The sequence below is a fragment of the Drosophila navojoa genome, chromosome X, assembly GCF_054131105.1.
Source record: "Drosophila navojoa isolate 15081-1374.11 chromosome X, UAZ_NAV_1.0, whole genome shotgun sequence".
NCBI classification, from domain to species: Eukaryota; Metazoa; Arthropoda; class Insecta; order Diptera; family Drosophilidae; genus Drosophila; species Drosophila navojoa.
This window is the reverse complement of record NC_142895.1, coordinates 23,899,200-23,926,681: the sequence shown is the minus strand read 5'-3', so window position 1 is coordinate 23,926,681 and position 27,482 is coordinate 23,899,200. Positions and strand designations below refer to the sequence as shown.

The 27,482-nt window shown below is 45.7% G+C and overlaps 2 protein-coding genes across 3 annotated transcripts; one reads left to right on the top strand and one right to left on the bottom strand.

Moving 5' to 3' along the window:
• Window positions 1-542: 542 nt before the first annotated feature.
• Crag (DENN domain-containing protein Crag) lies at window positions 543-11,879 on the top strand. 2 transcript variants are annotated; one of them, XM_018109996.3, is made up of 15 exons: window positions 543-723; window positions 1,541-1,876; window positions 1,941-2,487; window positions 2,546-2,696; window positions 2,771-3,042; window positions 3,099-3,312; window positions 3,398-3,553; window positions 3,661-3,825; window positions 4,662-6,127; window positions 6,201-6,494; window positions 6,901-6,981; window positions 9,138-9,588; window positions 9,647-10,087; window positions 10,177-10,361; window positions 10,424-11,879. In XM_018109996.3, exons 2-15 carry the CDS (start codon window positions 1,576-1,578, stop codon window positions 10,740-10,742), a joined length of 5,043 nt encoding a protein of 1,680 aa, XP_017965485.1. In that variant the 5' UTR covers window positions 543-723; window positions 1,541-1,575; the 3' UTR covers window positions 10,743-11,879. The 2 variants fall into 2 exon arrangements, with proteins under 2 accessions (XP_017965485.1, XP_017965486.1); XM_018109997.3 differs by lacking the exon at window positions 6,901-6,981.
• A 1,006-nt stretch (window positions 11,880-12,885) lies between these two features.
• Caf1-180 (Chromatin assembly factor 1, p180 subunit) lies at window positions 12,886-16,730 on the bottom strand. The gene is made up of 3 exons (XM_018110188.3): window positions 14,608-16,730; window positions 14,372-14,544; window positions 12,886-14,302 (listed from the first exon to the last, which is right to left on the bottom strand). The coding sequence occupies exons 1-3, from the start codon at window positions 16,580-16,582 to the stop codon at window positions 13,142-13,144; spliced, it is 3,309 nt and encodes a 1,102-aa protein (XP_017965677.1). The 5' UTR covers window positions 16,583-16,730; the 3' UTR covers window positions 12,886-13,141.
• Window positions 16,731-27,482: the final 10,752 nt, after the last annotated feature.

Genomic DNA, 27,482 nt, shown 5'->3' with positions numbered 1-27,482 from the left:
GTCCTATGAGCCTTGACTATTGATTGTATATATAATAATGTATTTATAAATATGAAATGAACGCCTTTGTGTCAACAATGAAAAATTGTGAGTATTTACTATATGTATTCATATCAAGGCCAATGTCAAGGCGTTGTTTCTGCCATATACAGTAATGTGTAAATAAATGGTTTACTGGACACCGTAGGCATATAATATCGCATTGTGCTTTTATAGAGAAACTGACTGACGTTTATTCCTCCAAATGTAAACACTTAAATTATACGGGCTCAGCAAGACTTTAATTTTTTTCATTGTAATCGATAGTCGGAAACGGTCAATCTCAAAGCTTTGGCGATATTTCATCAAATTCAGATGTTCATCTCAAAGATGTATTTAGTTGTTACTATTAAATGACACTATATAAGGTGATTCATCTAAATGCAATAAATTTCTGTACAATGCTACAAGCAAATATATAGCACAAATACTGTTTCGCTAATCGTTTCCTTAACTACAGTAAGATCATTTATTTATAAGCCAAATCGATACATGTATTGTTATATCGAAATTTGACACGAGCAGAGTCCGATACATAAACAACCCTAGCTTTTAATTCACAACGAATTGGCATGCATTAAACATCTACGACGTAACAAATTGAACAGAAGACGCGCGATAGTTAAGGGCACAAAGTCAAGACAAAGTGCAAGTGGGCGAATGTCGCCGCCTACATATCGATATGTATGTATGATTTCGTGTCTTACATATGTGTGCAAGTGTGTGGTCTGTGTGTGTTGTGTGTGGTGTGCGAGTGTGTGTTTGTGCAACGCTGTGTAGAAATTAACGTAGTGTGAAGAAGTTGCAAAAACGACGACGAAAATTGAAAATTGAACTGAATCAAAGACGCAGCAGCGCTTCGTTCAAGCAGCTGCCACAACGATAAATGCGACATCAGCGGATTTGTAAGTTTTGCATTTGAAACTGGAGCGACCGCAACGGCAGCGGATTTCGATTCCTGTAAACAAAAACCAAATCACCAGCAGCAAAACAAATGGCCTATCATTGAACGCCAACAACAACAACAGCAAGAGCAACAGCAGTAGCAGCAGCAGCAACAGTAGTAGCAGCAGCAACAGTAGTAGCAGCAGCAGCAGCGGAAACGTCGTTGAATCATCATGCGGAACTTGTTTTTGTTGTAGGCTGTGGTCGTAGCATAATATGAAACAGCAACGATAACAACAACAACAATAACAACAGCAGCGGCAACAACAACAGCAAAATCCACGACATCAGCATTGACGGCAGCGACATTGTCGTTCGTATCGAGATTCGAGCAAAGTTGCTTATTTATATTATTGCTTTGATTTTCATTCGAGCTGTGTGCATTTGTAATCAGCTTGCGGCGATAGCACGACGACGTCGGCAATGTAAACAAAGATTTGCGCCAGCTGCCGCCACCGTATCGACTTTGGTACGGTGGCCTGGGCATGTGTCTTTGCCCGTCCATTTTATCTTATCGCAACGACTAAAAGCTCCCCTTTTTGGCATTTCTTTGCAGTTGAGACGAACACACGAGCGATTCCAGCATAAGATATGGAGGAGAAACGCATAGCGGATTACTTTGTGATTGCGGGAATGCCCGAGCAGCCACAGCTGCTCCAGGAGAATATATTCAATGACTCGGGCCGTCTGCGTGCGGCCAATACAATTGAGCCCATCACAGACATTGGCGTCTTCTTTCCGCTCCTGGGCGAACAGATTCCCGATGGCTATGAGCTGTTGGAGCACACGCCCACTGGACTGCCAGCAAATCTCAATCATGGCTCCGTCCGCACCACTGAATGCTACATATACTTTCGACGCGGCAAGGATCGACCGCCGCTAGTGGACATCGGTGAGTGAATCGAAGTCACCACATGTGAGCCGTAATCGAGTGGTTTTCTTTTCTGCTGTTGAAGGTGTGCTCTATGATGGCCACGAACGCATCATGTCGGATGCGGAAATAGTGGCCGAAACGCCCGGCGGCCGTGTGGCCAATGTGAACAACTCGTCGGCGAAAACATTTCTCACATATCGTCGAGCCCGTCCAGACATGCCCTGCAACGAGCTGGTGGTCACCGAACTCTGCGTGATCGTCCAGAGCAAAGGGGAACGACCGCCGCACGCCTTCTGTCTCATTTACAAGACGCTGAACAAGGGCTATGTGGGCAGCGATGTATATCTGTGCTACAAGAAGTCCATGTACCGTCCCAAGCACATTAGCTACAAGCCGGAAATACTGCTGCGCTATCCCACCGTCGATCACACGGACTTTCCGCTCAACCTCTGTCCGAGCGTGCCCCTCTTCTGCCTGCCCATGGGTGCCAGCCTGGAGGCCTGGCCCCACGTCAATGGCACCGAGAAGCGGAAACCCATCAGCCCTGTGTTCAGCACATTTGTACTAACTGTGAGCGATGGCACCTACAAGGTGTACGGCTCAGCGCTCACCTTCTACGAGGACTACGAGTAAGAAATGCACTTAAAAACTTATTCGTGATTCAATTTACGATACATTCGCTTCCAGTGAATCGCTGCTGTCCGCGGAGCAGCGCGAGCTGCTCGGCTGGGATGAGGAGTTTGCGTCGCAGCACTCGCTCCACATGATCAAGGCCATCTGCCTGCTCTCGCACCATCCGTTTGGCGACACATTTGACAAGTGGCTGAAATATTTACACGTAAGCGCCTGCAGCAATTAACAGACGCCCGCTAACCGATCTCATATTACCCCCTCTCTCTCTCTCTCTTCAAGCGCATGGTCGTGTATGGTGTCAATATACCGATACCCGTGGAGCGTTACATTATCCAGCTGCTGGACGAGGTGCCCTTCCCGGCGCCCAGCATACATCTGCAGCTGTCGAGTGAGTCGAACGATCGAATTCTGCTCACGCAGCCAGAGGACTCACCACTGCCGCGCAGCGGCGCCGGCTTCCACATGCTGCTCCAGAATCTGGGCACCGACAACTGCCTGCACGTGCTCCTCCTGGCGCTCACCGAACAAAAGATACTCATACACTCGCTCAGGTAAGTGCGGGATCGACTCCATCTTTGGCTCTGTCTAACCCTCTTCTCCCTTGTAGGCCCGCAACTCTGACTGCCGTCGCTGAGGCGATTGTCTCGCTACTCTTTCCGTTCAAGTGGCAATGCCCCTATATACCGTTGTGCCCGCTGGGCTTGGCCGAAGTGCTGCATGCGCCTTTGCCTTATTTGATTGGCGTCGACTCGCGTTTCTTCGATCTGTACGAGCCGCCCACGGATGTGACCTGCATTGATCTGGACACCAACAACATCAGCGTATGCATTCTCCACTCTCTCTCTCTCTCTCTCTCTGTCTGTGTCTCTCTGTTCATTCGTTTATTCTTGAATCTCTCGCCCACAGCTGTGTGACTCCCAGCGCCATTTGACGCCCAAGCTGCTGCCAAAGCGCGCGGCTCGACTGCTGCGACAGACGCTCACCGAGCTGGAGAACGCGAAGCCCATCAGCTACGACTCGACCAACAGCTTGGATCGGGACATACGCAAGCGCAAGCGTGAGGCAAGTTTGGCCCCCCTCGAACAGCTCTTCCCCTTCCCCCTTTCAATTCACTTTATTCAGCTCAATTTGTGTTAATGTGTTTGCTTCGCTTTTTCGTTTTGTTGCAGCTGGTGCTGGAGCAGCGCATCCAAGAGGCGTTTCTGCTCTTCATGGCGTGCATTTTGCGGGGCTATCGTGACTATCTGGTGCCAATTTCCAAGGCACCCTCTGTGGGCGCCACGGATCCGAGTGCCTTATTTCAGCTGAAAGCTTTTCTGCGCTCCCGGGACAAGGTAAGCAAGGCAAGGCAAGGCAAGGCGGTGCGCCAGGGGCCGGGGCGTGGCCCCAGACAATGGGGCAAGGCAATTGCGTGCGGACAACTGCTTCAGTAGATTCATTCGCTGTGGCCTTGAAGCTCATTGCTTTTGCGTTTCCCTCGCAGCAATCTAGAAAGTGGAATTCAATCTATTTTTATCTCCAAATAATATTCACATTCCCAAGATGACGTCAGCGTCAGCAAGAGGCAACCCGTTGGGAGAATCGGCCAGCGGATTGAACCACTGTCCGCTTAGCGGGCTCGCCCACGATATCTCCTAATGCTTCCGATAATCTGCGGCGATATTTAAATGCCCCAAGTCGGCCAATTACGCTCACAGTAATTATCGTAATTAAACTAATTATAATTGCTGCTCGGTTCAATCAACCACAACTCGACACTATGTAGTATAATCGAACTACATCACATACGCACATACACACACATATATACATATGTATGTGCAGAGGGCATTCGCACTTCTCTCTCAATCAAAAGCAAAAGTTTGCCCCCTTTGCTGGGGGCTTTTTGAATTAGTTTTTCCAGTGGCGAGAATTGCTTTATATGAAATCATTCAATCAAAAGCCAATAAATGATGCTGCATCCACTGAGTCACGTCTTGTGATCTCATCTTCATTGCGGCAAACGTCGAATCATTGATATGCCGTTAGCATTGATGAATAACCCGATTCAATAAGTAATTCACTTTAATTTAGCTAAATGTATTTTTAGTACGTGATTTATAGAAAGCCTTTTCCCACTACATCTCTCTCTCTCTCTCTCTCTTCTCCTCTCGCTCGCTCCTCTTTATAGTCGCACCAGAAATTCTTTGAGCTGCTGATGAAAACTCAGATGTTCATCCGGTTCATCGAGGAGCGCAGCTTTGTCTCCGACGGAGATCACGGCCTGAGCTTCTTCGACGAGTGCGCCGAGAAGGTGACGGGCTACGACGAGACGCCCGGGCAGCTGCGCCTGGTTGACTGGGACACGGGCCAGAGCAGCGAGCGCACCAAGTACATCTTTCCGCCGGACAATGTGTCCGTGGCGTCCGGCGGCGCCTCCAGCTACGTGTACAAGAACTTCACGCTGAGGCCGGAGCTGCTGCAAAGCACCAAGAAGACGGCGCTGTCGCAGTTCCTGCAGCTGCAGCTGAACGCCTCGCTGTCGCCCGGCTCGCCGATCGCACGGCGCACCAAGCACGAGGTGAAGCTGTCGCAGAAGATGGCCAGCCGCTGCCAGCAGCATCCGGAGGCGTGGTCCAAGTACCTGCTGGCCACCTGCTACTCGCTGTACTTTCTGATTCTGCCGTCCATGGTGATGGACACGCGGCACGCGGGCAAGGAGCACGACATCCTGCGGGCCGCCTACGACGTCCTGGTGCGCGCCAGCAAGCTGAAGATCACCTGCGACGAGTTCTGCTACCGCATCATGATGCAGCTCTGCGGCATACACAATCTGCCGGTGCTGGCGGTGCGCCTGCACTACCTGATGAAGCGCTCGGGCGTCCAGCCGAACGCGCTCACCTACGGCTTCTACAATCGCTGCGTGCTCGAGTCGCAGTGGCCCAGCGACAGCACCACGCTCAGCCAGATCCGCTGGAACCGCATCAAGAACGTGGTCATGGGCGCCGCGCAGTTTCGACGCGCCGGCAAGCGTCGAGCCGCCGCCAAGGTGTGCAAGTCCCTCAGCTCCTCGCACGACCACAACCTGAGCACCCTGGAGATGGTGGACGGCCAGTCGCGCAGCAGTCTGGCCAGCTCCGGCGAGGGCGGCGGCGGCGCCGGCGGCGGGGGCCTGCTCGACTTTGCCGCCTTCGACAGGCTGCGCAACAAGCTGGGCAGCATTGTGCGCCAGACGGTGGCGGGCGGCACGGCGGACGCGCTGCCCACCGAGGACGTGGTCAACAGCGCCGGGCTGCTCATCAGCGGCGAGTCGGCGGCCAACAGCGCCAACGGCAGCACGCCCCTTACGCCCACCTACGGCGGCGACGCGCAGCTGCTGAACAAGCCGCGCAAGCAGATCATGAGCATCGGCGATGGCGAGGACGACGACGAGGACGAGGACCAACAGGCCGAGCACGCGGAGCTGTCGGCGCCGCAGACGCCGCAGAAGGGCAAGGAGTTTGCTGGCGGCGACTACGACCTGGACGTGGATGTGGATGTCGATGTGGATGTGGACGTGGATGTCGATGTGGATGTGGACGAGGAGCAGGAGCAGGATGAGCTTGACGAGCATGTGGGCGCACATCAGGCCAGGCAGCGTGTGCAGAGCCCCACCAAGTATGAGTCCTCCCTGACGTTCGCTTCTCTCTATTTGCTTCTGCTCAATTCTAAACTCTCCCTTATTTTATAGAATTTCGCCACGTACCCCCGTCACCCAGAACGATCCGCTGGGCGCCTTGAACGAAGAGGACGCCACGCCCACACAGCAGCCGGAGGCACAGCCAGAGCTGGCAGCAACAACGGCCGCCAACAGCAACATGTACAGCGACAAGCCGATCCTGTTCAGGGGCCAGCGCAGCGCCACCTTCGACGAGTCCACGCAGATCGGGAAGAGCATGCACCGGTCCGAGACGATGCCCGTGGCCAGCAGCGGCGTCACCCACAGCCTGGCCAACATCGGCTCCTCGCTCAAGTTCACATTCGGGTAACTAAGTCCCAGCCGAACACGAATCAGACGAGAGCGAAGCAACAGACCCGATTAATTCCTATATGAACTACACTGCATATGTATATGTATACGTATATGTATATGTATATGTATATGTATATGTATATGTTGTGTGTCATTCATCTGTCGCATCACATGCATATAACCACCCTCACTCACACACACACACGCACACACCGCTCTCACACACACACATACAAACTGTTATACTTCTTTTTTCCCTCCTTGAGACTCTTATTTATTTGAATTAATGAATTTATTTCGATTCTGTTTTTTGCCTTTTTGGATCTCCCATATATGAAAACTCTCTGAATCGCTCCAATTCGTTTCTGTGCAACGTTTTGTATTTGTTGTTGTTGTTTTTTTTTTTTTTTTACTGTAGACGTTATTCACCCGCACGATTGTCCCTTAAGAAAGACTTGAAATTGCCCGCCAATATTATAGAAAATATATCAAGTATAAGGTAAGTCAGTCAGCAAAGCTCTTAAAACTTGTACACTAGACACCCACACACACACACACGCACACGCACACATGTTGCAATCGCTGCTGCGGCATTCGTTTCTGTTTCACTCTAATTCTGTTCTCACCTTACTTCAGAATTGGCTTGGATTACCTAATTCAAGCCTCTCTGACTCGTAGCTTGAAATATTTGTGAAATTTCCATTAGGAATTTCCTTCAACTGTAGGGAGCTATCTCTGGTTCCATATAGTCCATTTATATTTTCATATATTTTGTGATCCATTTGGGCTTGGCTCTTATCATGTATGTCTATCAATATCTCAGCAATCTCAGTAATCTGTCAATATTCAAATATTTTATAAAAAAGGAACTATATTATATAGCTCTAGATGGGAATGTCATGATTGTAGTTGTATTATAAAGCTCTAGATGGCTATGTGAATTTACTAGTATGCTAATTTCTATGAATTATTCTATGAATTAGTCATTTATATTCTAATTTATATAGCTACAGTCTATATATAGTCAAATTATCCCATAACACTGAGCAAAATATTAACTCGAATATACACAAAGTACAGTCAATAGTAAACTTCCCAGGAAACTTGACTCTCGTCATAGCTTCCACTCAATATAGATTTCACTGCTGAACTACACAAATTGAGATCTTTAATCGAGTTGTAATTAACTAGGTTCAATAACAATAACAAATAATTTACTGTAATCATGGTTGATATTGATATTTCTCAAGTATGTCATGCAGCATTTGCTTTTACACACACACACACACACACAACTATTGAACACTCTTATGTATTCCACTTAAGTTTCACCTGGGATCGGTTACTGCAATACGAAACGTTTCGGGTTTTGGGTTGTCCTTTAACGCAATTCGATCGTCGGTTGTTGATGATGGTGTCGTTGTCGTTGTTGTTGTTGTTGTTGTCGTTGTTGGTGGCGGGCAATTGAAGGTTTGACACAAGCCACACAACCACACCCACACCCACTTTCACACCCATCCACCCACCCACACTCACTCACTCACGCTGAATGTTTACAGTTATTCATATTACGTACATTACCACAACATCCACGGTAAACCTCGTTTTCTTCATAACCCACAGCAGCACCCGACACTCGCTCTCTATCTCGCTCACTCACTCTCTCTCGCTCTCACTTGCGTACTTCACTTTCTATCACTATCTCACTCTAGTGTCTGTACTCACTCTCTCTCTCTCTAACATTCCCTCTATCTCTCTCTTTCTCTCACAGTCTGTTCTTTTCATAACAGCAGCAGCAAATTATTGTATTTCTTCGCCAAGTGGTTTCATATTTATGTTTCAAGTGATTTCTTGAAGCTTGAAAAGTGGGAAATATTTACAGGAATTGAAAGTGTACATTGGCTTTGTCAAAATGTATGTAACAGGCAGAAGAAGGTGTGGCCAACTCCATAAGATGTATGTGTACGACTAATCAAGCCCACGAGCTGAGTTAATTTAGCTCTGTCCGTCTGTTCGCATGTGTGAACCCATCGATCTGGCCTGATCTGATCTGATAGCAAATCTGTCCTATATGTATGGGAGTTTATGCCTAATTATTATTAGCTAATTGTACTACATTAAATTGAAGATGTAGATCATATACTGAAGTCGTTATTGCAATCTATTGATTAACAGAGAAGTTATTAAAGGGATATGGAGTTTTTAAGGGCCTAAAGACTGAGGGTCTTTCCTAATCTCAAGATCTTTTATTGGCTTGCTCAAGCTGTTTTTGGAAAAACGTTCAGCTAATTAGCTAACTCATTCCAATCCCAGAACAATATTCTATTTGCTAGATCTTAAATGTGAAACTCTATATAGTTGATTATATCATGATGGTAGTTTAGTATAACGTCCAAATACAGATCTTTCAAAAGAAACTTTGTTAGATTAAAGTATTCGATAATTGATAATATCATCCCAATGATAGTTCGTTTATGAAGATGTGAAGATGTAAGGAAAGATAGGCCAAGGAACAGTTACTTAGACTCTGCTGCTGCTGCTGTTGTCCTAGCATTTCTTGTTGTTGTTATTGTTGTTGTTGTTATTAATCGTGTGTACTGTGAAAGGAGTTTTGACTTGAAAATCGTAACTCATCGAACGCCCACTCTCCAACAGCCCCAGCCTGACGAGCAAGAAGTCCAACGAGCTCATCCAGGGCAGCCTGAGCAGCATTAAGTATGCGGCCAACTCGCTGACGCGCAAGTTCGATGAGATCAAGGGCGCGATATCGGCCAACTCGACGCCGGTGAAGACGAACAATGGGTACCAGCATGGCCATCACCATCACCACCACCACCATCACCACCATCTGCAGCACCATCACCATCACCATCCCCATCAGCAGGAGGCGTTTGCGGGCGGCGAGGACCATGACGCCGCTGGCGGTGCCGACGAGGGCAAGTTGAGGCGTGTCTCGAGCGACCTGGATCCGTGGGGCCGGCTCAGCGAGTCGCGCAAGTCGAGCTACAACAATCTGGTGCCCCTGGGCGAGAACAGCTCCAATGCGGCATTGCATCTGCACTCGCTGCCCGTGCTGCCCGACAATCTCTACAGCACCCCGACGGAGGTAGGAGCTGGGGCAGCGCAGTGCAAACTGAATCTAACGGTACCTTGATCCATTGCAGAGCAACGGCGATCCTGAGTGCGATGTCCTGATACAGCTGACGACCTGCTCGCAGTGCCACAACTGCTCGGTGCTGGTCTACGACGAGGAGATCATGAGCGGCTGGTCGGCGGAGGACTCCAACTTGAACACCACGTGCCATGCGTGCAACAAGCTGACCGTGCCCTTCCTCAGCGTACAGATCACGCGGCTCGCATCCGCCGCCGACGCCGAGAGCAACGGCGAGCGCGTGGCTGCGGACAAGAGCAGCCTGACGGTGCCATATCTGAATCCGCTGGTGCTGCGCAAGGAGCTGGAGAACATACTCACCCAGGAGGGCGACCTGTCGCTCATCAAGCCCACGTTCGTCGAGGAGCATCCGATCATCTACTGGAATCTGCTGTGGCTCATGGAGCGCATCGAGGGCAAGACCCACCTGCCCGAGCTGTGTCTGCCCCCAACGGTAAGTGAGAGCGAGAGCGAGAGAGAGAGAGAGAGAGAGAGAGAGAGAGAGAGACAGTGCCTCAATTGTGTTTCTATTCTGTGCCACAGAGCGATGAGGAGCAGCTGGATCCACTGACCAAGGTCAAGACCGTACACATACAGTGCCTATGGGACAACCTAAGCTTGCACAGCGAGACCAGCGGATCGCCCATGTACATTCTCTATCGGCAGACGCAGCCGGCCAGTCCGTTGATAAAGGCGCTGCTGACCGATCAGGCGCAGCTCAGCATGAAGTGAGTAGTGATATAGACAGAGATGGATGTATAACTGAATTATTATCGCGTTGCGCTTGCAGTGTCATTCAGCAAATCCTTTCGGCGATTCGCTGCAACGACTTGGCAACGCCGCTGAAGCGCCTGGCCAACGAACGGCACAAGCTGAAGAGCAGCGGCGTGGAGCGTTCGCATTCGTTCTACCGGGACATACTCTTTCTGGCGCTGACGGCCATCGGCCGGGCCAACGTCGACATGGCCACATTCCATCGCGAATATGCGGCCGTGTTCGACAAGCTGACGGAGCGCGAGTGCAATATGTATTATCGCAACCAGGATCTGCCGCCATCGGCCTCCACGATCTTCTGTCGGGCGTACTTCAAGCCGCTGCTGCTGCCCTGACGTGCGGCCGACGCTGTGGACGGTGCGGACGGTGCGGACGGCGAGCAACGGCTGGGGATCAACGGATGCGACGACACGAATGCGACACCCTAAAAGACATGACGACCAAAAAGAAAACAGAGCAACCAGAAAACGCTTAGCTTAACCACATCAATGGACAGCAGCAAGAAAATCGAAAGCATAATTTGACTTGTAAATGACTTGAAGTTAAATCTTAAGTACTTAATGTTTATTATTTTGTGTATTTTTATTTGAATTGACAATTTTTGTTTGTTTCTTAGCACACACTCACACCAACACACGCACACACACGCACGCACTCCTTCTCGCTCTCGCTCGTTCGCTCTCTTGCTCTCCGTGCAGAGCTTACTCCTTTCCATATACTCACACACACACACACACACATACATAAATGACTGGTTTCTAAGACAATACATACACATTCATACACACACATATATACACATCATATATATATCGTTATATATATATAGATATAAATCCATTTTTTGTTCGTTTTGCATTCAACCTCCTGCAACAACTTGACCCTCGACGTATTTGCCTTATTATATATAATATAACGGTACATCTGCGCATATTTATATACATATTTTATACACGACATGTGCGTTCCATCTATAGCTAGTTTTTTGTTTTTTTGTATAACGATACCATTCGCATAGCTGTACAAGGTATATGTATGTGGTTGATCATTTCAAATTAGCATCGCCTTCAAATTGTGATTTTTATTTCAAAAATATGAATTTCATCGATCGAATGTAGATAGCACATGAAATGGGATGTCTCGAAAAGCCTATTGGGGGGGGGTATACACATATACATACATACATACATATATTCGATTAGGGTTCCGGGTGGCTCGGACAGGGCTGGACTTAGGATAGCTTGATTTAAATTGGGATGCGAAACTGACGAAGACGACGACGACGACAACGATTAATATTGCAATAAATGGAAATCAGCCTATTTAACTGAAATATATATTAAAGATAAAATCTATTAAGGCTCACAGGTATACATATACAACCACACACACACACACATACCCATACACACTCACAGCGCAACGATAGTAAAGTTTTGAAAAATAAAATCGAAAAACAATGACAAACTCAAGTATCTGTATTTCAGCAATCTTTTTTGTCGGTCATCTTAAGAGAATGTATATTTAATAATGTTTAAATTAATTTACAAATAAATGCAAAAATAAAAACAAATTAAAACCCATATACCTAATGGAAATTTAGTCGACGCTGCTCGAATAGCAGTCGGATCTGTGCGTTCCGAAATATAATCCATAGCCTTTTGTTTGATTACTTTTCAATGGAATTTTCAGTATATTATCTGCATATTCCATTAAATATCTATTTAGTAAAGCTCTGCAACATATCAACTATATTTAGAAGTGAACATCAGTGATATGTGGAACAGTTATACGAATTATGACAGAAAAGAAAATACGAGATATTGCTTAATATTTGAAAATCATTTTTAAACAAATTCTTTTTCAATGGATATACCTGATCCCGCGCCATAGAGGGAATTACTAAAAGAATTGCAAGTCTAATTTTCATAGGTTGCAAGACAGACAAATGGATAGGTCTAGGTCGACTCTGATCGTTGTACTAATCAGGAATATATATGCTTTATCGGCTCTACCACGCCTCGTTCTGTCAGTTAAATACCTTTTAACAAAATCTTATATGTAGAATTTCTCTATTATTTTTATTGATAATGAAATCGATCTATTATATTGATTACCTTCCACGGGCTCTACTCATGCGAGAGTCCACTCATGTTCTCTAGATAAAGCACCAAGTGCTATGCAAATGAAATCACTATCTATATGATGTATACAAATATATACTCGTATGTATATATACAAGTCTATAAAAATAATTTTTCAAGATATGAACTTTGCAGCTGAAACTATAGATTCTCTATCCATGCAGACATATGTGCATTTATGATGATACTATATAGTGATGGATTATATAAAAATTCTGAATTCTTATTTATCTTAGTATTTATTTCGTATTTTTGATACATTTAAAATTTAGTATTTTAAAATATTTTCGACACTCTTTCTTATTGCAAATAAATATTTATAAATAAATAAAATATAAATATAAATATTTATTTGCAGTAAAAAAGAGTGAAACAAAAAAAAAAGTTTATTCATAAATATTCCGTCGGAGTGACGTGATTTTGGATCACGATAGTACAGAGCAAGGCAAGTGAATGGATATTGCGTCACTTGCATCGCCGGACTATCCAAGTACAGTACGACACACTCGGCTGCTACAGAGAACACTATGGCTAGACAAACTTAGATGCTAGGCGCAAGGGGCGCGACAAGGTCGTATATGATTCCCCGGCTAGTCGGAGAGCAGAACAACATCGTCGCTGCAGTCGCCTGGCGGCGGAGCTGGCGATGGCTTCGGCTTGGCGGGCGGGTCCTCGCTCTTGCGCAGATACTGGCTGATGAGCGCGTTCTTGGTGGCCGCATGGAACTGCTGATCGCGCGGCACGGACATGAGCAGATTGACGCGTTTCTTCACGCTCGAGGCTCTTGTGGCTGCCGCCGCTGGTTGACCTGTGGATGTGGTTGGCGTGTTGGCCGTCGAGTCCTTGGCCTTGCCCGCTTTGTCGACGTCTGTCTTGGGTGTGCCAGGCGCATTGGCCGCGTCGGCGGTAAGCGAAGCCTCTGCCAAGGAGGTGTCCGCCTTGCTGACCTTCGGCGTGAGCGTGTAGTTCCATTGATTCTGCAGCGTCAGCTCGTCGAGGTGGAATCGGTGCAGCGTTTCCGCCGTGACCACCCAGCAGAGGCGCTTTTTGGGCTTCTTCGACTTTTTTGCCTCGGCGCCAACGGACTTCTCGACGGGCTTCCAGGTGGCCAGCTCATCGAACTTCTCGCGCAGCATCGTCTTTGAGGGCAGCGTCATTTGGGACTCCGGCGGAATCTGGGTCTTCAGATACTCCAGGTACTCGGCGATGAGGAACATTTTGGCGTTGCTGTTGCCGTGTATAAGCCGGACCAGCTGCTGCAGCAGCTGCTCGCCCAGCTGCAGTGTCGCTGGCTTGGCCTTGGCCTCCTCCAGGGGCTCCTCCTCCTCGCCGGACTCCTGCGGCGGCTCCAGCGTCAGCGGCTGCAGCTGCCAGCAGCCGTACATGTCGATGGTCTGGATGAAGACAGCCGGGCACAGCTGCGACTTGTTGCCGTCCTCGTCCAGCCAGACGGGCCCCAGCAGGCGGGGCTTGATCTTCTTGGTCTGCTTCTTCATTTCCTGGGCGAACTCCTGCTGCAGCACCTGCAGCTTGGCCTTCTGCGCCTCGCGGGTATTGCCATCCTCCAGCTCGCCATCGTTCTGCAGCTCCTCGTCGCTGAGATGGCCGTGGGGCACAAACCATTCGTTGTACTCCTCCTCCGATTCCTCCTCGGACTCGCGCTCCTTCTCATCTTCGCTGGCGCTCAGCGACTCCCCGGGCTCCTCCTCCTCCCACTCGCAGTCCGAGTCCACCTCGTAGTCGAAATAAGTCTGTAATATGGGAACGCAAAGATTTAAGCTATGGAAGCACATTTGGTTATAGAATCTATTGTAGCACACCTTATCCTGTCCCAGTGGGCGGCGCGCGGTGATCACTTGGCTGCGCTTGCGCCAGGTGCCGTAGTAGGGCGGGCGACGATTGTCCGCAAAGTGCAGATACTTGGCGCGCATCCATGGCACCTGCTTAGGGCGCTCCACCACAATGGGCGTGCCCACGGCATTGACCAGGTCATCTGGAAGCGATGCAGGGATGATAATAGTGAAGGTGTCTAAGGGCTGTGAGGCGATGCACTTACCAACCACCTGGACGTCGTCGTCATCCTCCTCGTCCTTGGCGCACCGCTGCAGCCGGGCATCCCGCTTGCTGGACAGCGGCTTGCGCTTGCCCTGGCTCAGTTCGTTCAGATAGAGATGGGCGCGTGTGGGACGCTTGGTGCGTCCAATGCTCTCGTTGAGATCCTCGCCATCCTCGTCGTCGTCGTCCGGCACATGGAAGAGCGTGTCCAGCAGCTGGCGCGTGTCGGCGGCGAGTGTGGTGCGAGTGACGGGGGCCACGATCATGTCGTCCTTCACCTGGAATGGCCGGAAGGCGAGCTGCTGGTTGCTCGCGTGGCTGGGGTCGCTGTCGCTGCTGTTCTGCTCGTGCTCCAGCGAGCCGCTGATGGACTGCCTCGGCTGCTTGGGCACAAAGAATTTGCTGAATGTGGCGGCGGCGCGCTTCTTCTTCAGCTCCGCCTCCTCCTTCTCCTGCTCCTTGCGGCGTCGCTCCTCGTCCTTCTTGCGCTGTATCTCCTCTTTGGCCTCGTTGCGCTTGCGCTTCTCCTCATTCTCGGCCTGCCGTTTGCGCTCCTTCTCCTCGTTCTCGGCCTGACGCTTGCGCTCCTTCTCCTCGCGCTCCTTGCGGCGCAGCTCCTCCTTGTCCTCGCGCTCTTTGCGCCGCTGCTCCTCCTTCAAGTCGCGCTCGGCCTTCCGCTGCTGCTCGCGCTGCTCCTTCTCCAGCTGCTTGAGGCGCCGCTCCTCCTGCAGCTTGCGCTCCTTCTCCTCGCGCGCCTTCCGTCGCTGCTCCATGAGCCGCTGCTGCTTGGGCGTCAGATTTGGCAGCTTCTCCGCCACGACGGGCGCAACGCTAGCCGACTTGCCCTCCTCTTCCGTCTCTTTCTCTGTCTCCGATGACTCCTCCTGTTTCGTGTTCTGCTCCTTCTCTGGCGATGTGATCAGTGTGTCTGTGTCCACGTCCACGTCCATGTCGGCACTGGGCTGCTCCACAACGGCAACTTCTGCTTCAGCTTCCACTTCAGCCTCAGCGCTGCTTTCCAGCAGCACCACATCCTCATCTTCGTCTGCTTTCGGCTCTACCTCCGCTTCCTCCTTGGATTTGTCGTCCTTCTTGGACTTTGCACTCGCTGTCGAAGCTTTCACCTGGACTTCAGCGTTTCCCTTGGCCTTCTCTTCGGCTTTGGCCCCATCCACCTTGGGTATTTTCGCCTTGGGCGACGCCTTCGACTCCACTGCAATCACCTTGGGTCGCTTCTGCGGATTGAGGCTCTCGGCTATGGCCTCGATGTCATCGCTGGAGTCACTGCGCTCAGCGCTTGACCCCAGCTTGGGCTGCGGCGATTGCTGCGCTGCTTCCGGATTCTTTAGGGACTTGCGACGCTTGGCTCGCTTGTTGCCCAACGGCAGCTTGATTTGAATGGGCGTGTGAGTGCCGCCCTCTGCTGGCTTTTCCTTCAACTTCTTCTCCTTAACGTTGCTCTTTGACTGTTTGTCTTCGACTTTCTTGGCGTTGTCCTTTTCCCCGTCGTTTTTGTTGTCTTTGTCTTTGTCTTTGTCGTTGTCCTCGTCGTCGTCGTCATCCAGCTCGATGACATCGTCGGCATTGGCCTCCGTTGTTTTGGGCTTCTTGCTGGTCACAGAGGCCGCAGCGAACAGCTGCAGATTCTCTTTGCTGTTGGAGCGACGCAGCTGCTCCGTCTCCGGCAGCGTGTCGCTGCCATAGGACAACTTGCGCTTACGCGGCTCAGCGCGCGGCTCCACCTCCTCCAGGTCCAAGTCCAGTTCGACAGCCGACGACGTGGACGCCGCTGTCTTTGTCGCCGCTGCATCTGCTGCGCCGCCCTTCGCCAGCGGCGCTATCAACTTAAAGGGCAAACGCGTCTGCACGAATTTCTTGCCGCCGCTCCCGGTGCTGCCATTGCGATCCGCGGATTTGGTTGCATTTGCATCTTTCGCGCGGGTCGAGTTTGGTGTTTTCACTGTGCCGGCTGGCATCCTGACACACTTGTTGTCAGTGTTTATGTATTTTTGTGTTAATTGCAAACGCAGTTGCCGCTCCCAACTCACTCGCCTCTCCGTTTACGCGCGCCACACACACAACGCACGCACAACAGTGTGAGAAATGCGCGCCAAAAACAAAACACGCACATATGTTTTGAGCAGCGTTGCTCCGATCATCGATCAGTGCCAATCGATAGTTGAGCGTCTGCAATAGCTTGCAATGGTTGGCAATGCGCCTGCTAAACTAAAAGCATAGCTGACATGTAGATGGCGCCTTGGCATGAATTCGAAATTAGTTTTCATTTTTCGTTGAAGGTGCGAAACTTGAATAAAAAGGTAATTTTCTAGTCTCTAACATAAAATGTATAAAGTGGTGTGAGACGTCCTAATATTTAAACCTTTTAAATATCTTGGCATTTTTATTTATTTCTTATTTTAAAAACAAAAATTTGGTTTGTAAGTTGAAAAATTGTTTAAGTTATTAAGTACTGACATTTTTTTTTTATTATTAGGCAAATGAAAAGTTCATTAATGATTTACTATTTATATTATTGTCTCTCTATCTTTCTCCGTCTGTATCTCTATCTCTCTCTCCTTACCTTTCTATATATAAATATATTGTTATTACCTTACATGTTTTTGCTATTTGTTTTAAAGATTTTAAGTTCATGCTGATTTTGAATACCCTGTAATGATTATAAATGTTTAAGTAGGGTATTTAGACGAGTAGCTGAGCCTGATCTGATATTGTTTATCTGTCTCTCCTATTTTTGTTTTTTTTTTTTTTTTTGCCTGTGCTGAAGAAAAATGAAATTTATATAACTCGCTGTATTGCACATAAAAAATAAAATAAATATAGATTTATGCTTTGACATAAACAGTTTGAGTTATTTGATGAAAATTCGGAACCTTCCGAAAATTCCGATATTTCGGAATCTTTCGTTAGTTTCATCTAGAACTTGAATGAATAATAGATCAGAATCTAGTCGATGTATGTAAGCTCATATGTAGGCGTATGCGTAGGTGTGTGTGTGTGTGAATGAGTGTTTGTGTTTATGCCAGTGTGTGGGTGTACGTATGTACATACATAGCTGTGTGTGTGCCTTTGCATGTGAGTGCATAAGTGTGGTCGTGTGCGTGAGTGCATAAGAAGTCTAAAATGATTTTTTATCGGAAACTTAATTCACAGCTCAAATTATTCGCTTTTTATTTTCCTTTCACAGCTTAGGGTATTTGGCTAGTCGTGCACACCCCGTGCCAATGCGATTTTCAGCCACTCAAATTTAATTGAACGAAATGTTTACACTTTTTCCCCCTGCCCGCCGGATTTGGGCATTTCGTGTTGTTAACTGGGTCAACAAAACGTGCACGAGCTAACGGTTTCTTTGAGCCCTTTTCGCATTAATTAAATTACAATTTATGCACTGCAACAGAATTTATTCGAGTATTTTTTTTTTATTTAATTTATATTTTTTTTAATAACTTTTTTGGGATTAATCAAACTTGGTTTCATTTTTAAAATTCGAATTTCTTTTTGTATTCATTCACTTGTTCGCTCTGCTGACGGCCACGCCCACTGCCCACTGGGTTGACATGGCAACTGAGCTGAGCTGAGCGGCTTTGTTTCATTATTAATAATAATAATTTGTTTAACCGAAATATGTTGTGAATTGCAACCGATGCACAAGTGCCCTAAATGCCCTTCCCCCCTTCCCCCATCGCCCTTCCCCTACCACTCATTATCTTTAGCTACGGCTGCTCATCCTTCATCATGGCTCATCATTGTCAGCGCCCCCCCCCCTTTAGCGGGCTTGGCTTTAACCCATTTAACTTTCGCCCAAATCGTAAATCTAATATTGACATGTGTAAGAGAAATGCCGCCCGCTGCGTTTGCGGTCGACCGCTCGCCCGCTCGTCCGCCCAGTGGCCCAGCGGCCTGGCGGTTGGGCTGGCTGTGATTTGGCAACCTTTCATAATGATGATGTTGATGGAGATGATGATGACGATGATAATAGTAATAATAATAATCAGTTTGCCTTGATGCTGACTCCGCTGGGAGTTGTTAAATGAAAATTCGGTCATGCATGTGAACGAGGGCAGCGCAGGGCACAGCGCTAGCCAGAGAGTGGGCGAGGGGGCTGAGCGGATGAGTGGGAGGGTTGCTCGATGTAGGTAATAGAAAATCTATTAGCGCGCACAAAGCGCTAAACTCTCTAGAGAATACCCAAGGGAAGGAGTTTGCCAAACGGACACACTTACATTCAATCATGCCTTCATTTATTCAGTTCAGCCTTTTGATAGCACGCACAGTCGATGCAAATGCACAAGTGCGAGCGAGAGGCACATAGAGCAGGCGAATAGGCGCGTGAGTGTGTGTGCGTGTGTGTGTGTTCGCCTGTGTTGTTGCTTGAAATTAGAGACCTGTTGGCGTGAAGCGTGCATGAAGAGCGACTGACAGACAGACAGAGAGACAGACATGTGACACACAAGCAATCTTGCAAGAAAAGTGCACGTGTGTGTGTGTGTGTGTGTGTGCGTTTGCGTGCAATTAATAAGCCGCTGGCACAGTGCGCGATTAGTGCTGCGCCTATCGATAGTTAGACCGCTCCTTTTGCTCATTTGCATAGCTTGAGTATCGATAGTTGTTATGCAAAAATGCGATCACTTGGACAAGAAATAAAATTCAATTGCATTTAATTCATTTGCCGATCTGAATATGATAAAAATGAAATACAAAGGAATGCAATAAATGTAAAAATCTATTCTGCACACACAGACAACAAATTGGTATTTATAACTTTTTAAGTTTTATAAATCCATGACTAATTAATTGGAATTATGGAAGCTAATTGCGTCTTAATTATTTTCAAAGATTTCATCAAAATCCAATGCGACACTGTGGCTGGGCCGCAAGTCTCTTGGCCGTCGTTCCCTGTTCGCTTACCGTACCAAGCCCGAGCCCAAGCACACGCCCCGCCCCGCCCCGCCCACGCAGCCCGCCCCTCGATGGACGACAAGCGCAACGAGTATTGTATTTAAGTAATTGGAGGGTAAAATGTGTTTCCAATTTGTTGTGCGTGTGTGGGCTAGTACAAATATATACATATATACATATATATGTATGTGTGTGTGTGTGTGTGTGTGTGTGTGTGAGCTAGCAACAATTTTCGCTACGTTTTTGTTGTTCTCTCTGCCATGGGCTTACTTACTGTCAAACAACAACAACAAGAACAAGAACAAGAACAAGAACAGTTTCAGTAACAACAGCAACTGGAAGATTGAAAAAAGTATTGAATTACATTTATACAACATTTGGTTGAATAGCTCTTGAGAGGGAGCCCCCTTAGTGCTGGCCGTGCGCTGCGGTTTGTGTTTCCTTTTGTTGAGCGCTTGCCGTCGCATTTTGTGGGTGGTTGGGTGGTTGGGTGCGCCGCACTTGCCCGTCTGTCTGTCAGCCAGTCTGTCCGTCCCGCTGTATATTTGTGGCTTCCATGGTGTGTCTGCGGGCCACTGCGTCAGCAAGCAGCGAGACAACGTTGAAAGGTATTGGCATTTCCCGCAGGAATCGCCATGAAAATTCATTAGTTGCCGTAAACTTTTTGTTGATGGGTGTGCGCTATTAGAAACACACACACACACACACATGCATATGTATATATATACCATATAATATTGGTATACGCACGCACGCATGCATTCAATGTGTTCCATTCAGAGCTCTATCTCTCTGTGTGTTTCCTTTTCTTTTTGTTGGGATATGGACTTGCTTTATTATGCCGTTTGAGCCAGAGACAGAGATACGCATTAAAATTGTAGCAGGGAAATGTGTATGATAAAAGGCCATGCCAAAGGCAACACGGCTGCAGGTACAAACGAGTCCAAGACCGAGCGAGAGAGGTTGACACACTTGCCGCAACCGAACGCAACGTCCTTAGCACAATGCGACCTTTGTCTGGCTTACCGGATATTTCGTAGAAAACGCATTTCCCACACTTTTCACTCTCCGGCCGCTGCTGTCCGTCGTTGCCCACGCTTTGATCTGTCGACCTGTCGATCGACAGTCATAAATAGCTGTCAAATTCAATTCCCTTCGTCTACGCCAGTGGCAGCATCAACCTCAGCATCAACATCAGCATCAGCATCGGCATCGTCATCAGCGTCTGCCTCATTCTGTAAGCTCCATTGCAGCAAATTAGCTTGATTCCACTTTTGATGCTCAAGCTGATGATCAAGCAGTTTCCACAGCTTCCGATCTTCTCCTACTGCCGGCAGTTCCACAAGTCATGCTCACAAATTGCTTCCAAGTTGCTTGTCACAGCGTCTGTTCCGTCAGCGCCAAGCTCGATCACTGCGCGCACTGCGTAAGCCCCCCATTTTGGCTGATCGATATTTGTAGCACAGTTTTGGGCGCAGTCATTGAAGAGCTTCTGTACATAGAGAGATTCGTTTGGATCTTTAAGGAATTTTGCATTAATACTAGTTTGAGTGTTACAGTCAGGAATTGATTGGATGAATTGGGCCAAGGCTTAAAAGCTGTATAGAGTATGAGTATTCGATGTGCCACGCCCCCTAAAGATGCACTAAACCAAATTTTAGGCGATGGAGTAGATCAGCAATAGCTCAATCATCGAATTCTTTGATAGTTCGAAAAGCATAGCATAGCCTAGATATTTCCACCATATATAGATTTTCTGTTTTTATCAGTCGAAAATGTCTAGTATTATCTTTTTATTGAAATATCATTTTTAAGATAAACCATATAGTACTTCCCGTGTTGTTTCGTCTTTAGTAAGCATATCGGGAGATGAGAGCACTGAGACAGAGCGAAGACAAAGAAAAATGCAGAAACACCAATGTATGGCAGTAAATTCAGCATCGATCAATATTATATAATGATAGTACAATAATATATATCAATCAATTATATTTTTAATATTAATTTTTTCGCACATATCTTTCATATAAAATGATTTCTCAGCATTTCAAAGCCTAGTGATTCCTGTTTATTTAAATTCCTAATCCAAGTTCTCTATATATAATACATATCATATAATATCGTTTTTATAGCATAATAAAATCCCCCATCGATTACTTAACATCTAGTACTCAGACCAAAGATCATCTCTCTACAATACTCTACCCTAACTCTATCGTCATCACATTTGGCACATGGAAACTTGAACTGCATTAGATCCCAATTAGTTAGGCCTAATATATTCTATTCTGCAGTTGGGCGACTTCCTCAGTCTTTGAATTGTTCCGTTTTGGTCGGCAACTATCAAAACAAACTGCACTATGGAGTCTGCTCTATATAGAGACAATACCCGAGATGCGTAACGAAATGTGTTTTGATTTCGAATTGTGAATTGTTTCACCCAAATAGCAGGAGAATTGAAGGAGAGCAATTGCTATGCATGAAATTAATATACTACACAGAAGCAGTCGAGCGACAAAGGAGAGAGAGAGTGAGAGAGTGTGTGTGTGTGTGTGAGAGAGAGAGAGACTCTCTGTGTGCTGCACTGATGTCTGCAAGGGGATGGGAAAGGCCACAGGAAGTCAAAGTGTCAGCCGATGTCGATGTCGATCGGTGCGAGGCGGAAATGCGGCTAATTTGCGCCCCTCCTCCAGCGCCTCCTTCTCCTTCTCCTGCTCCTGCTCCTCCTGCCGCAGCTACTGTTCCGTGTGTTTGTGCCTTTTTTTGGTTGCTCAGCTTGCTGTCTCTGTTGCCTGTTTCAATAATAGTTGTTTGTTATTGTTGTTGCTGTTGCTGTTGCTGTTGTTGTTCGGCTCTGTGCAAAATTATTAATTTACGAGCTGTCAACAGTTATTGTTTGACGGGTCGGTGTTTACATCCAGCGGGCCGAAGGTTTCTATCGTTAATACCTTTGACAAATTTAGTTTCCATTCATTTTGTACCCCCTGCCTAATACCTTTGTACCGTCTCTACCTCTGCTTCTGCTTCTGCCTCTACCTCCACCTCTACTCCGACCTCTGACGAGCATCATCAGGCAATTATTCTCGATTAGCCAATATCATGATGTCGACAGTTTCTCTCCATATCACGATCGCTGACCAGCTCTCTATCGCCGGCTCTATCGTTCGCTTTCGGGTTCTACGCAATTAACGCGATGACTTGGTTAAATATATATATATATATATATTTTTTTTTTCTTCTATTTTTTTCTCCTTCTCTTTTTTTTTTTGGCCGAAGCGCGACTTAAATTAGCGGCTCGATCGATAACGATGACGATCACGATCACCTGCGATCGGTTTGATCATTAGGGCGCTAATTAAATCAAGTGTTGAAAGTTTTTGAACGTCGTCATTGTTTGGACAATGGCTGAGCAATTAGCCTGGGCCAATGCTCCGGCCAAGAGAACTTAGATCAGTTACAGATATATGTATATGTACATATACATGCATATATAGATGTGTGTATATGGTTAAGGAATTCCTCTATTATAATGATTACTTGGAGTAGGGAAAACTTTAAAAATGAAATGCATTATCTTATCACTCGGTTGAAGATTTACACAAATTAGATCAATGAAACTCTATTTAGTTAATATTTAGTGATGGCTCCACAGAAAAGCTGCAAATTTTCATCAAATTTCGAATCTCTCTCTTCAATTTTTGTTTTCATATGTGTATTTGCCAGAATCCCAAGTTGGGATAGATTTACCCCATTATGTATCATCTATATTGTTATTATTATTTTCTTTATGTTATTGTCATGCTACCTAGACCAGTACTACTATTAAAATTAAGCAATGAAACAAAATTAAAAAAAATAAAATAGAAAAACTGAGAAAAAGTTCAAAAAGTTATAAGATAAAAAAAAAATCAGATTGGGCATAGGTTAAGAGTGTGGAATGTGTGAGAGAAGGCATTGGTAAGAGAGATGTGTTCGTGTAGGGAGCGAAGGTGTTCACATAAGTTTGGTTGAGGTTACAATAGAAGAAAAGAGAACTTTTGCACTTAGAAATTGGTATTACTAAAAACAAATGAGCTTTCGGTATGGCTAGTCCATTTAAGACTGAGATGGAGAGACTCAGCATATCAAGGCTTTTCAGAGGAACCCTAGCTGAGGTCCGCCTAGGCTTACCAGCCTATATTTTTGTATCTTGTTGTGGGTATAAAACATACTCAGTCGTGCCTTAGATTGTGAAACAATTCTGAATCAAGGCTTAGTCTTGGCTACCTTTTTGAAGTGAGGCCCTATCTTGGGGGAAATTATGAAAGCGCTAAGCAATCCCATCTAAGAAACGCGATTTTATGCATTTATTTTTTGATACATACGCCTAAAATATAAATCAAATATGTAATATATATTATATTTATCATTTTATTTTTTTTCAATAGGCTCAATTAATTAGGGCATCTTCAATTCTATTTACAAGGAGATATTTACAATACTCCCTCAATCGAGTCTCGTTTGCTTTTTAGACAAATTGCTTGCTTAATGCTTAGATTGACGAATTGATGCTTGGTTTGCTCTTCATATCGAACTGTTTTCCCGATCGGCCCTGCTGAGTGTGGGTCAGTGGGTCTATTCGAGATGATGATCATCAGCGGCCGCAGCGCCGCTTGCTAATCTAATGGATATAAGCCGTTTGGCGTTAGCGCTAAGGCTGCGATGATCGGTGTTTAGCGCTTATCGCATTAAGCCCCGGACTAATCCCGGCCTGCTTTGGCAGCGATCTTAGCATGTTTGGACCTGCCACCGCTGTCTGGCTGCTGATAAAGTGGGAATGGGAATGGGAAAGTTGTCGACAGGCGGTTGGATGACAACAGGCCGAAGGAGGATACCCATTTGATGAGCATGCGGCTGAAGATGATGGCCCCTTAAGCCGCTGGCCAAACAACCGAACGAGCAAATGCCAAAGACAAATATGCGACGACGAGATGGCTGCACAGCGACTGAGACTGGGACTTAGGCTGAGGCTGAAGCGGTGACTGTTGCTGTGGCTGTGGCACAGGTGCCACTTGCTCCATTGGCAGCAGGAATCAGGGGACAGATCCACTTCTGGCGTAGTCAACGTTTGTCGTCAATTGTTTGGCATTGTTTTTTAGCGACTCGACTCGAATCGACTCGGCGACTTGTTGGCCACTCGACGCGACGCAATTGTCCTTGTTTTTCGACATGTACGCACACACACACATACATATACATATATATACATATACATTTATGTATACAGTGTGTGCATACACAGAGCGCCACTCCACGGCGCCTCGAGTGGTTCTCTAAATCTAAATGAGCAATTCATGTTGTTGGCAACCCTACTTGAGAGCCTGTTCGCTCTACCTCCACCCCTTTCCCTCTCCCTCTCCTGCTCCTGCTGCCTTGCTCCGTCTCTTTCTCTATGTGCAGCACTCGGCGTGCTCTCGTTTCTACAACACATCCTTAACGCCCGCCCGTTCCCGGCTCTTCGCCTCTGCCATGAATGGGCGTGTTATTGTCGCAGTCGCTGCCTTTGTGCTCGCAACGCGCTGCCAGCCAGCCAGCTCGTCATTATGATGCTTATTATTATTATTATGATTATTATATATTTTTATTGTACTTGTATTTTTTAATAATAAACTGACTTGACTTTTTCTTCCTTGCACTCGCACTCACACACATGCGTAAAAAAAGGCAGTCATTATTATTTACACTCTAGCACAAACCGCCGAACCACCCAGCCACCCAACCACCCAGCCACACACTGAAACTACATAATGCCGCCCACATTTATGATAGGTCATTGCAAAAATTACAGTGGGGCAGTTGGCCCACATATTACCCAAAAATTGTCACAGATTGCAAAAATAAGACTCGAATAATAAATGAAATACGAAACAAGTAAGAAAGCTCTAGTCGAGACTGCTCGACTACGAGATCCCCTGAACCCTACAAGCAACTGATATTTCAAAAATAATTAGCAAACACACACGCACACACACACGCATACAAACAAACACACGTACACACATACACATGCAAACAAACAGACGCATACACACACACTCACATATACAGGCGATTGCGCTTTGGTTGCGCTGCAGTGTTGGCAATATTAGGAGAACTTATTTGTTGAATAATTTAATTTCTAGACGTACGATCGTAATGAAACTTTCAGAACGTATTCACAATGTTAAAATGTATGTGTATACCGAAGCACAAGTCTCTAGTATTTGATATACGACTTTTACAAAGATGAGGGTGAGGGGGTGGTTTTAGGGGTGGGGGGTAAATTTTAACAAAAACCGAAATTGTATAAAATTCATCTTAATATACATTTTAAATTTGGAGACTCTAGCTTGAAAGATGTAGGAGATATAATTATTTAAGTGATCTTCGATAAGGTTTTTTATCGATAAAAAAATATCGGAATGAGTTATCGTTTTTTAGTGATAAACTCGATCTGCGCGTGATATATACGGACATTTTAAAAAAAAGTTGAAGTCTCTAGCTCTTATATCTTCTGAAATCGACGCGTTCATACATACGGACGGACGGACGGACGGACAGACGGACAGGGCCAAATCGACTCAGCTTGTCGTCCTGATCAAGAATATATATACTTTGTGGGGTCTGCCACGCCTCCTTCTGCCTGTTACATACTTTTAACAAAACCATTATACCCTGATTTCCCATTTTCAATGGGTTCAGGGTATAAAAAACGAGAGAAGATTGTAGAAAATGAAAAATAATTAATTGAAATTGGCAAATTTCATTAAGCTGGAAAGTTGAAATAATCTTGAGGATAAATAAATATATGCACATATATATTTTTCAACAAATATATATTCATTTTAATTATATATAAAGTGTGCAAAATAAGTAATCGGGACAAAGGCTTAGAGGCTTAATATAAAAAAGATTTTATTTTAATTTTATTTTATTTTTATAACTTAAATCCTAAATCTACAAATCCGAGACAATTTTCTAATCTACATTATATATTTATTTTCTATATTAATATTGTATTAAATTAAAATTTAACTTAATACTAATTTCCCAGATATATTTCCCAAATATATTAGCAAAGAGCGAATATATCTAGAATTCAGAATATTTTTCTCTTTCACGAAAATCAAATGAGTATATTAGTTTTATCAAATGTACGTCCAACTGTCTGTCTGTAAATGAGTTGAAGTCAGAGACTCTAATATAGCGATCAGATCTCCTGATTCGTCCACTAAAGGCGTGGCTATTGAAAAATGAATTTTCCGGTATTCCAGAAAAAAAGGTACTAGAAGTACTAAGGAAATATATGCTCGTGCTGACAGTCCAAAATTAATAGGATATGGTGCTCCTATTGGGGGCGTGGCATATATGTAGGTATAAATGCATTTCCATCAGCTTTGGAGCTAGAGACTCACTATTTGATGATTGAACTATCGTGGATTCGCACAGAAAATACTATAAATATACCAGTAAAGGGCGCTATAAATATACCAATTAGGGGCGTGGCGAAGTGGAAAATGAAGCTGGGAGCGCTTGGGCGTTGGAACTGTTAAGGGCGATTCCGAACTATGATATCTTTTCAAATCTATTTTATAAACTGAAATATTACTATCAAAAGTATTGGAAAAAAAAAATAAAAATATATAAATAATTACTTATATAATAAATGTAAATGCCTTAATGTAATTTTAAGCTCACTTAAGAATTTTTTACTTTTAGCTCTTTTTTGTATTATATTTTAAATTGAACTTTGGTCATTAATATTAACAATTAATATATATATTTTTTTTACAACTAATTGTTCATCAATATATTAATATTTCAATAAAATATTTTCAAAAATTGTCTCAAAAAATATATTTAAAAATTATTTAAATCGCTTTTGAATACCCTTTTATTAGTTTTGAATATTCAAATTATATTCACTTGGAATTTGAATAC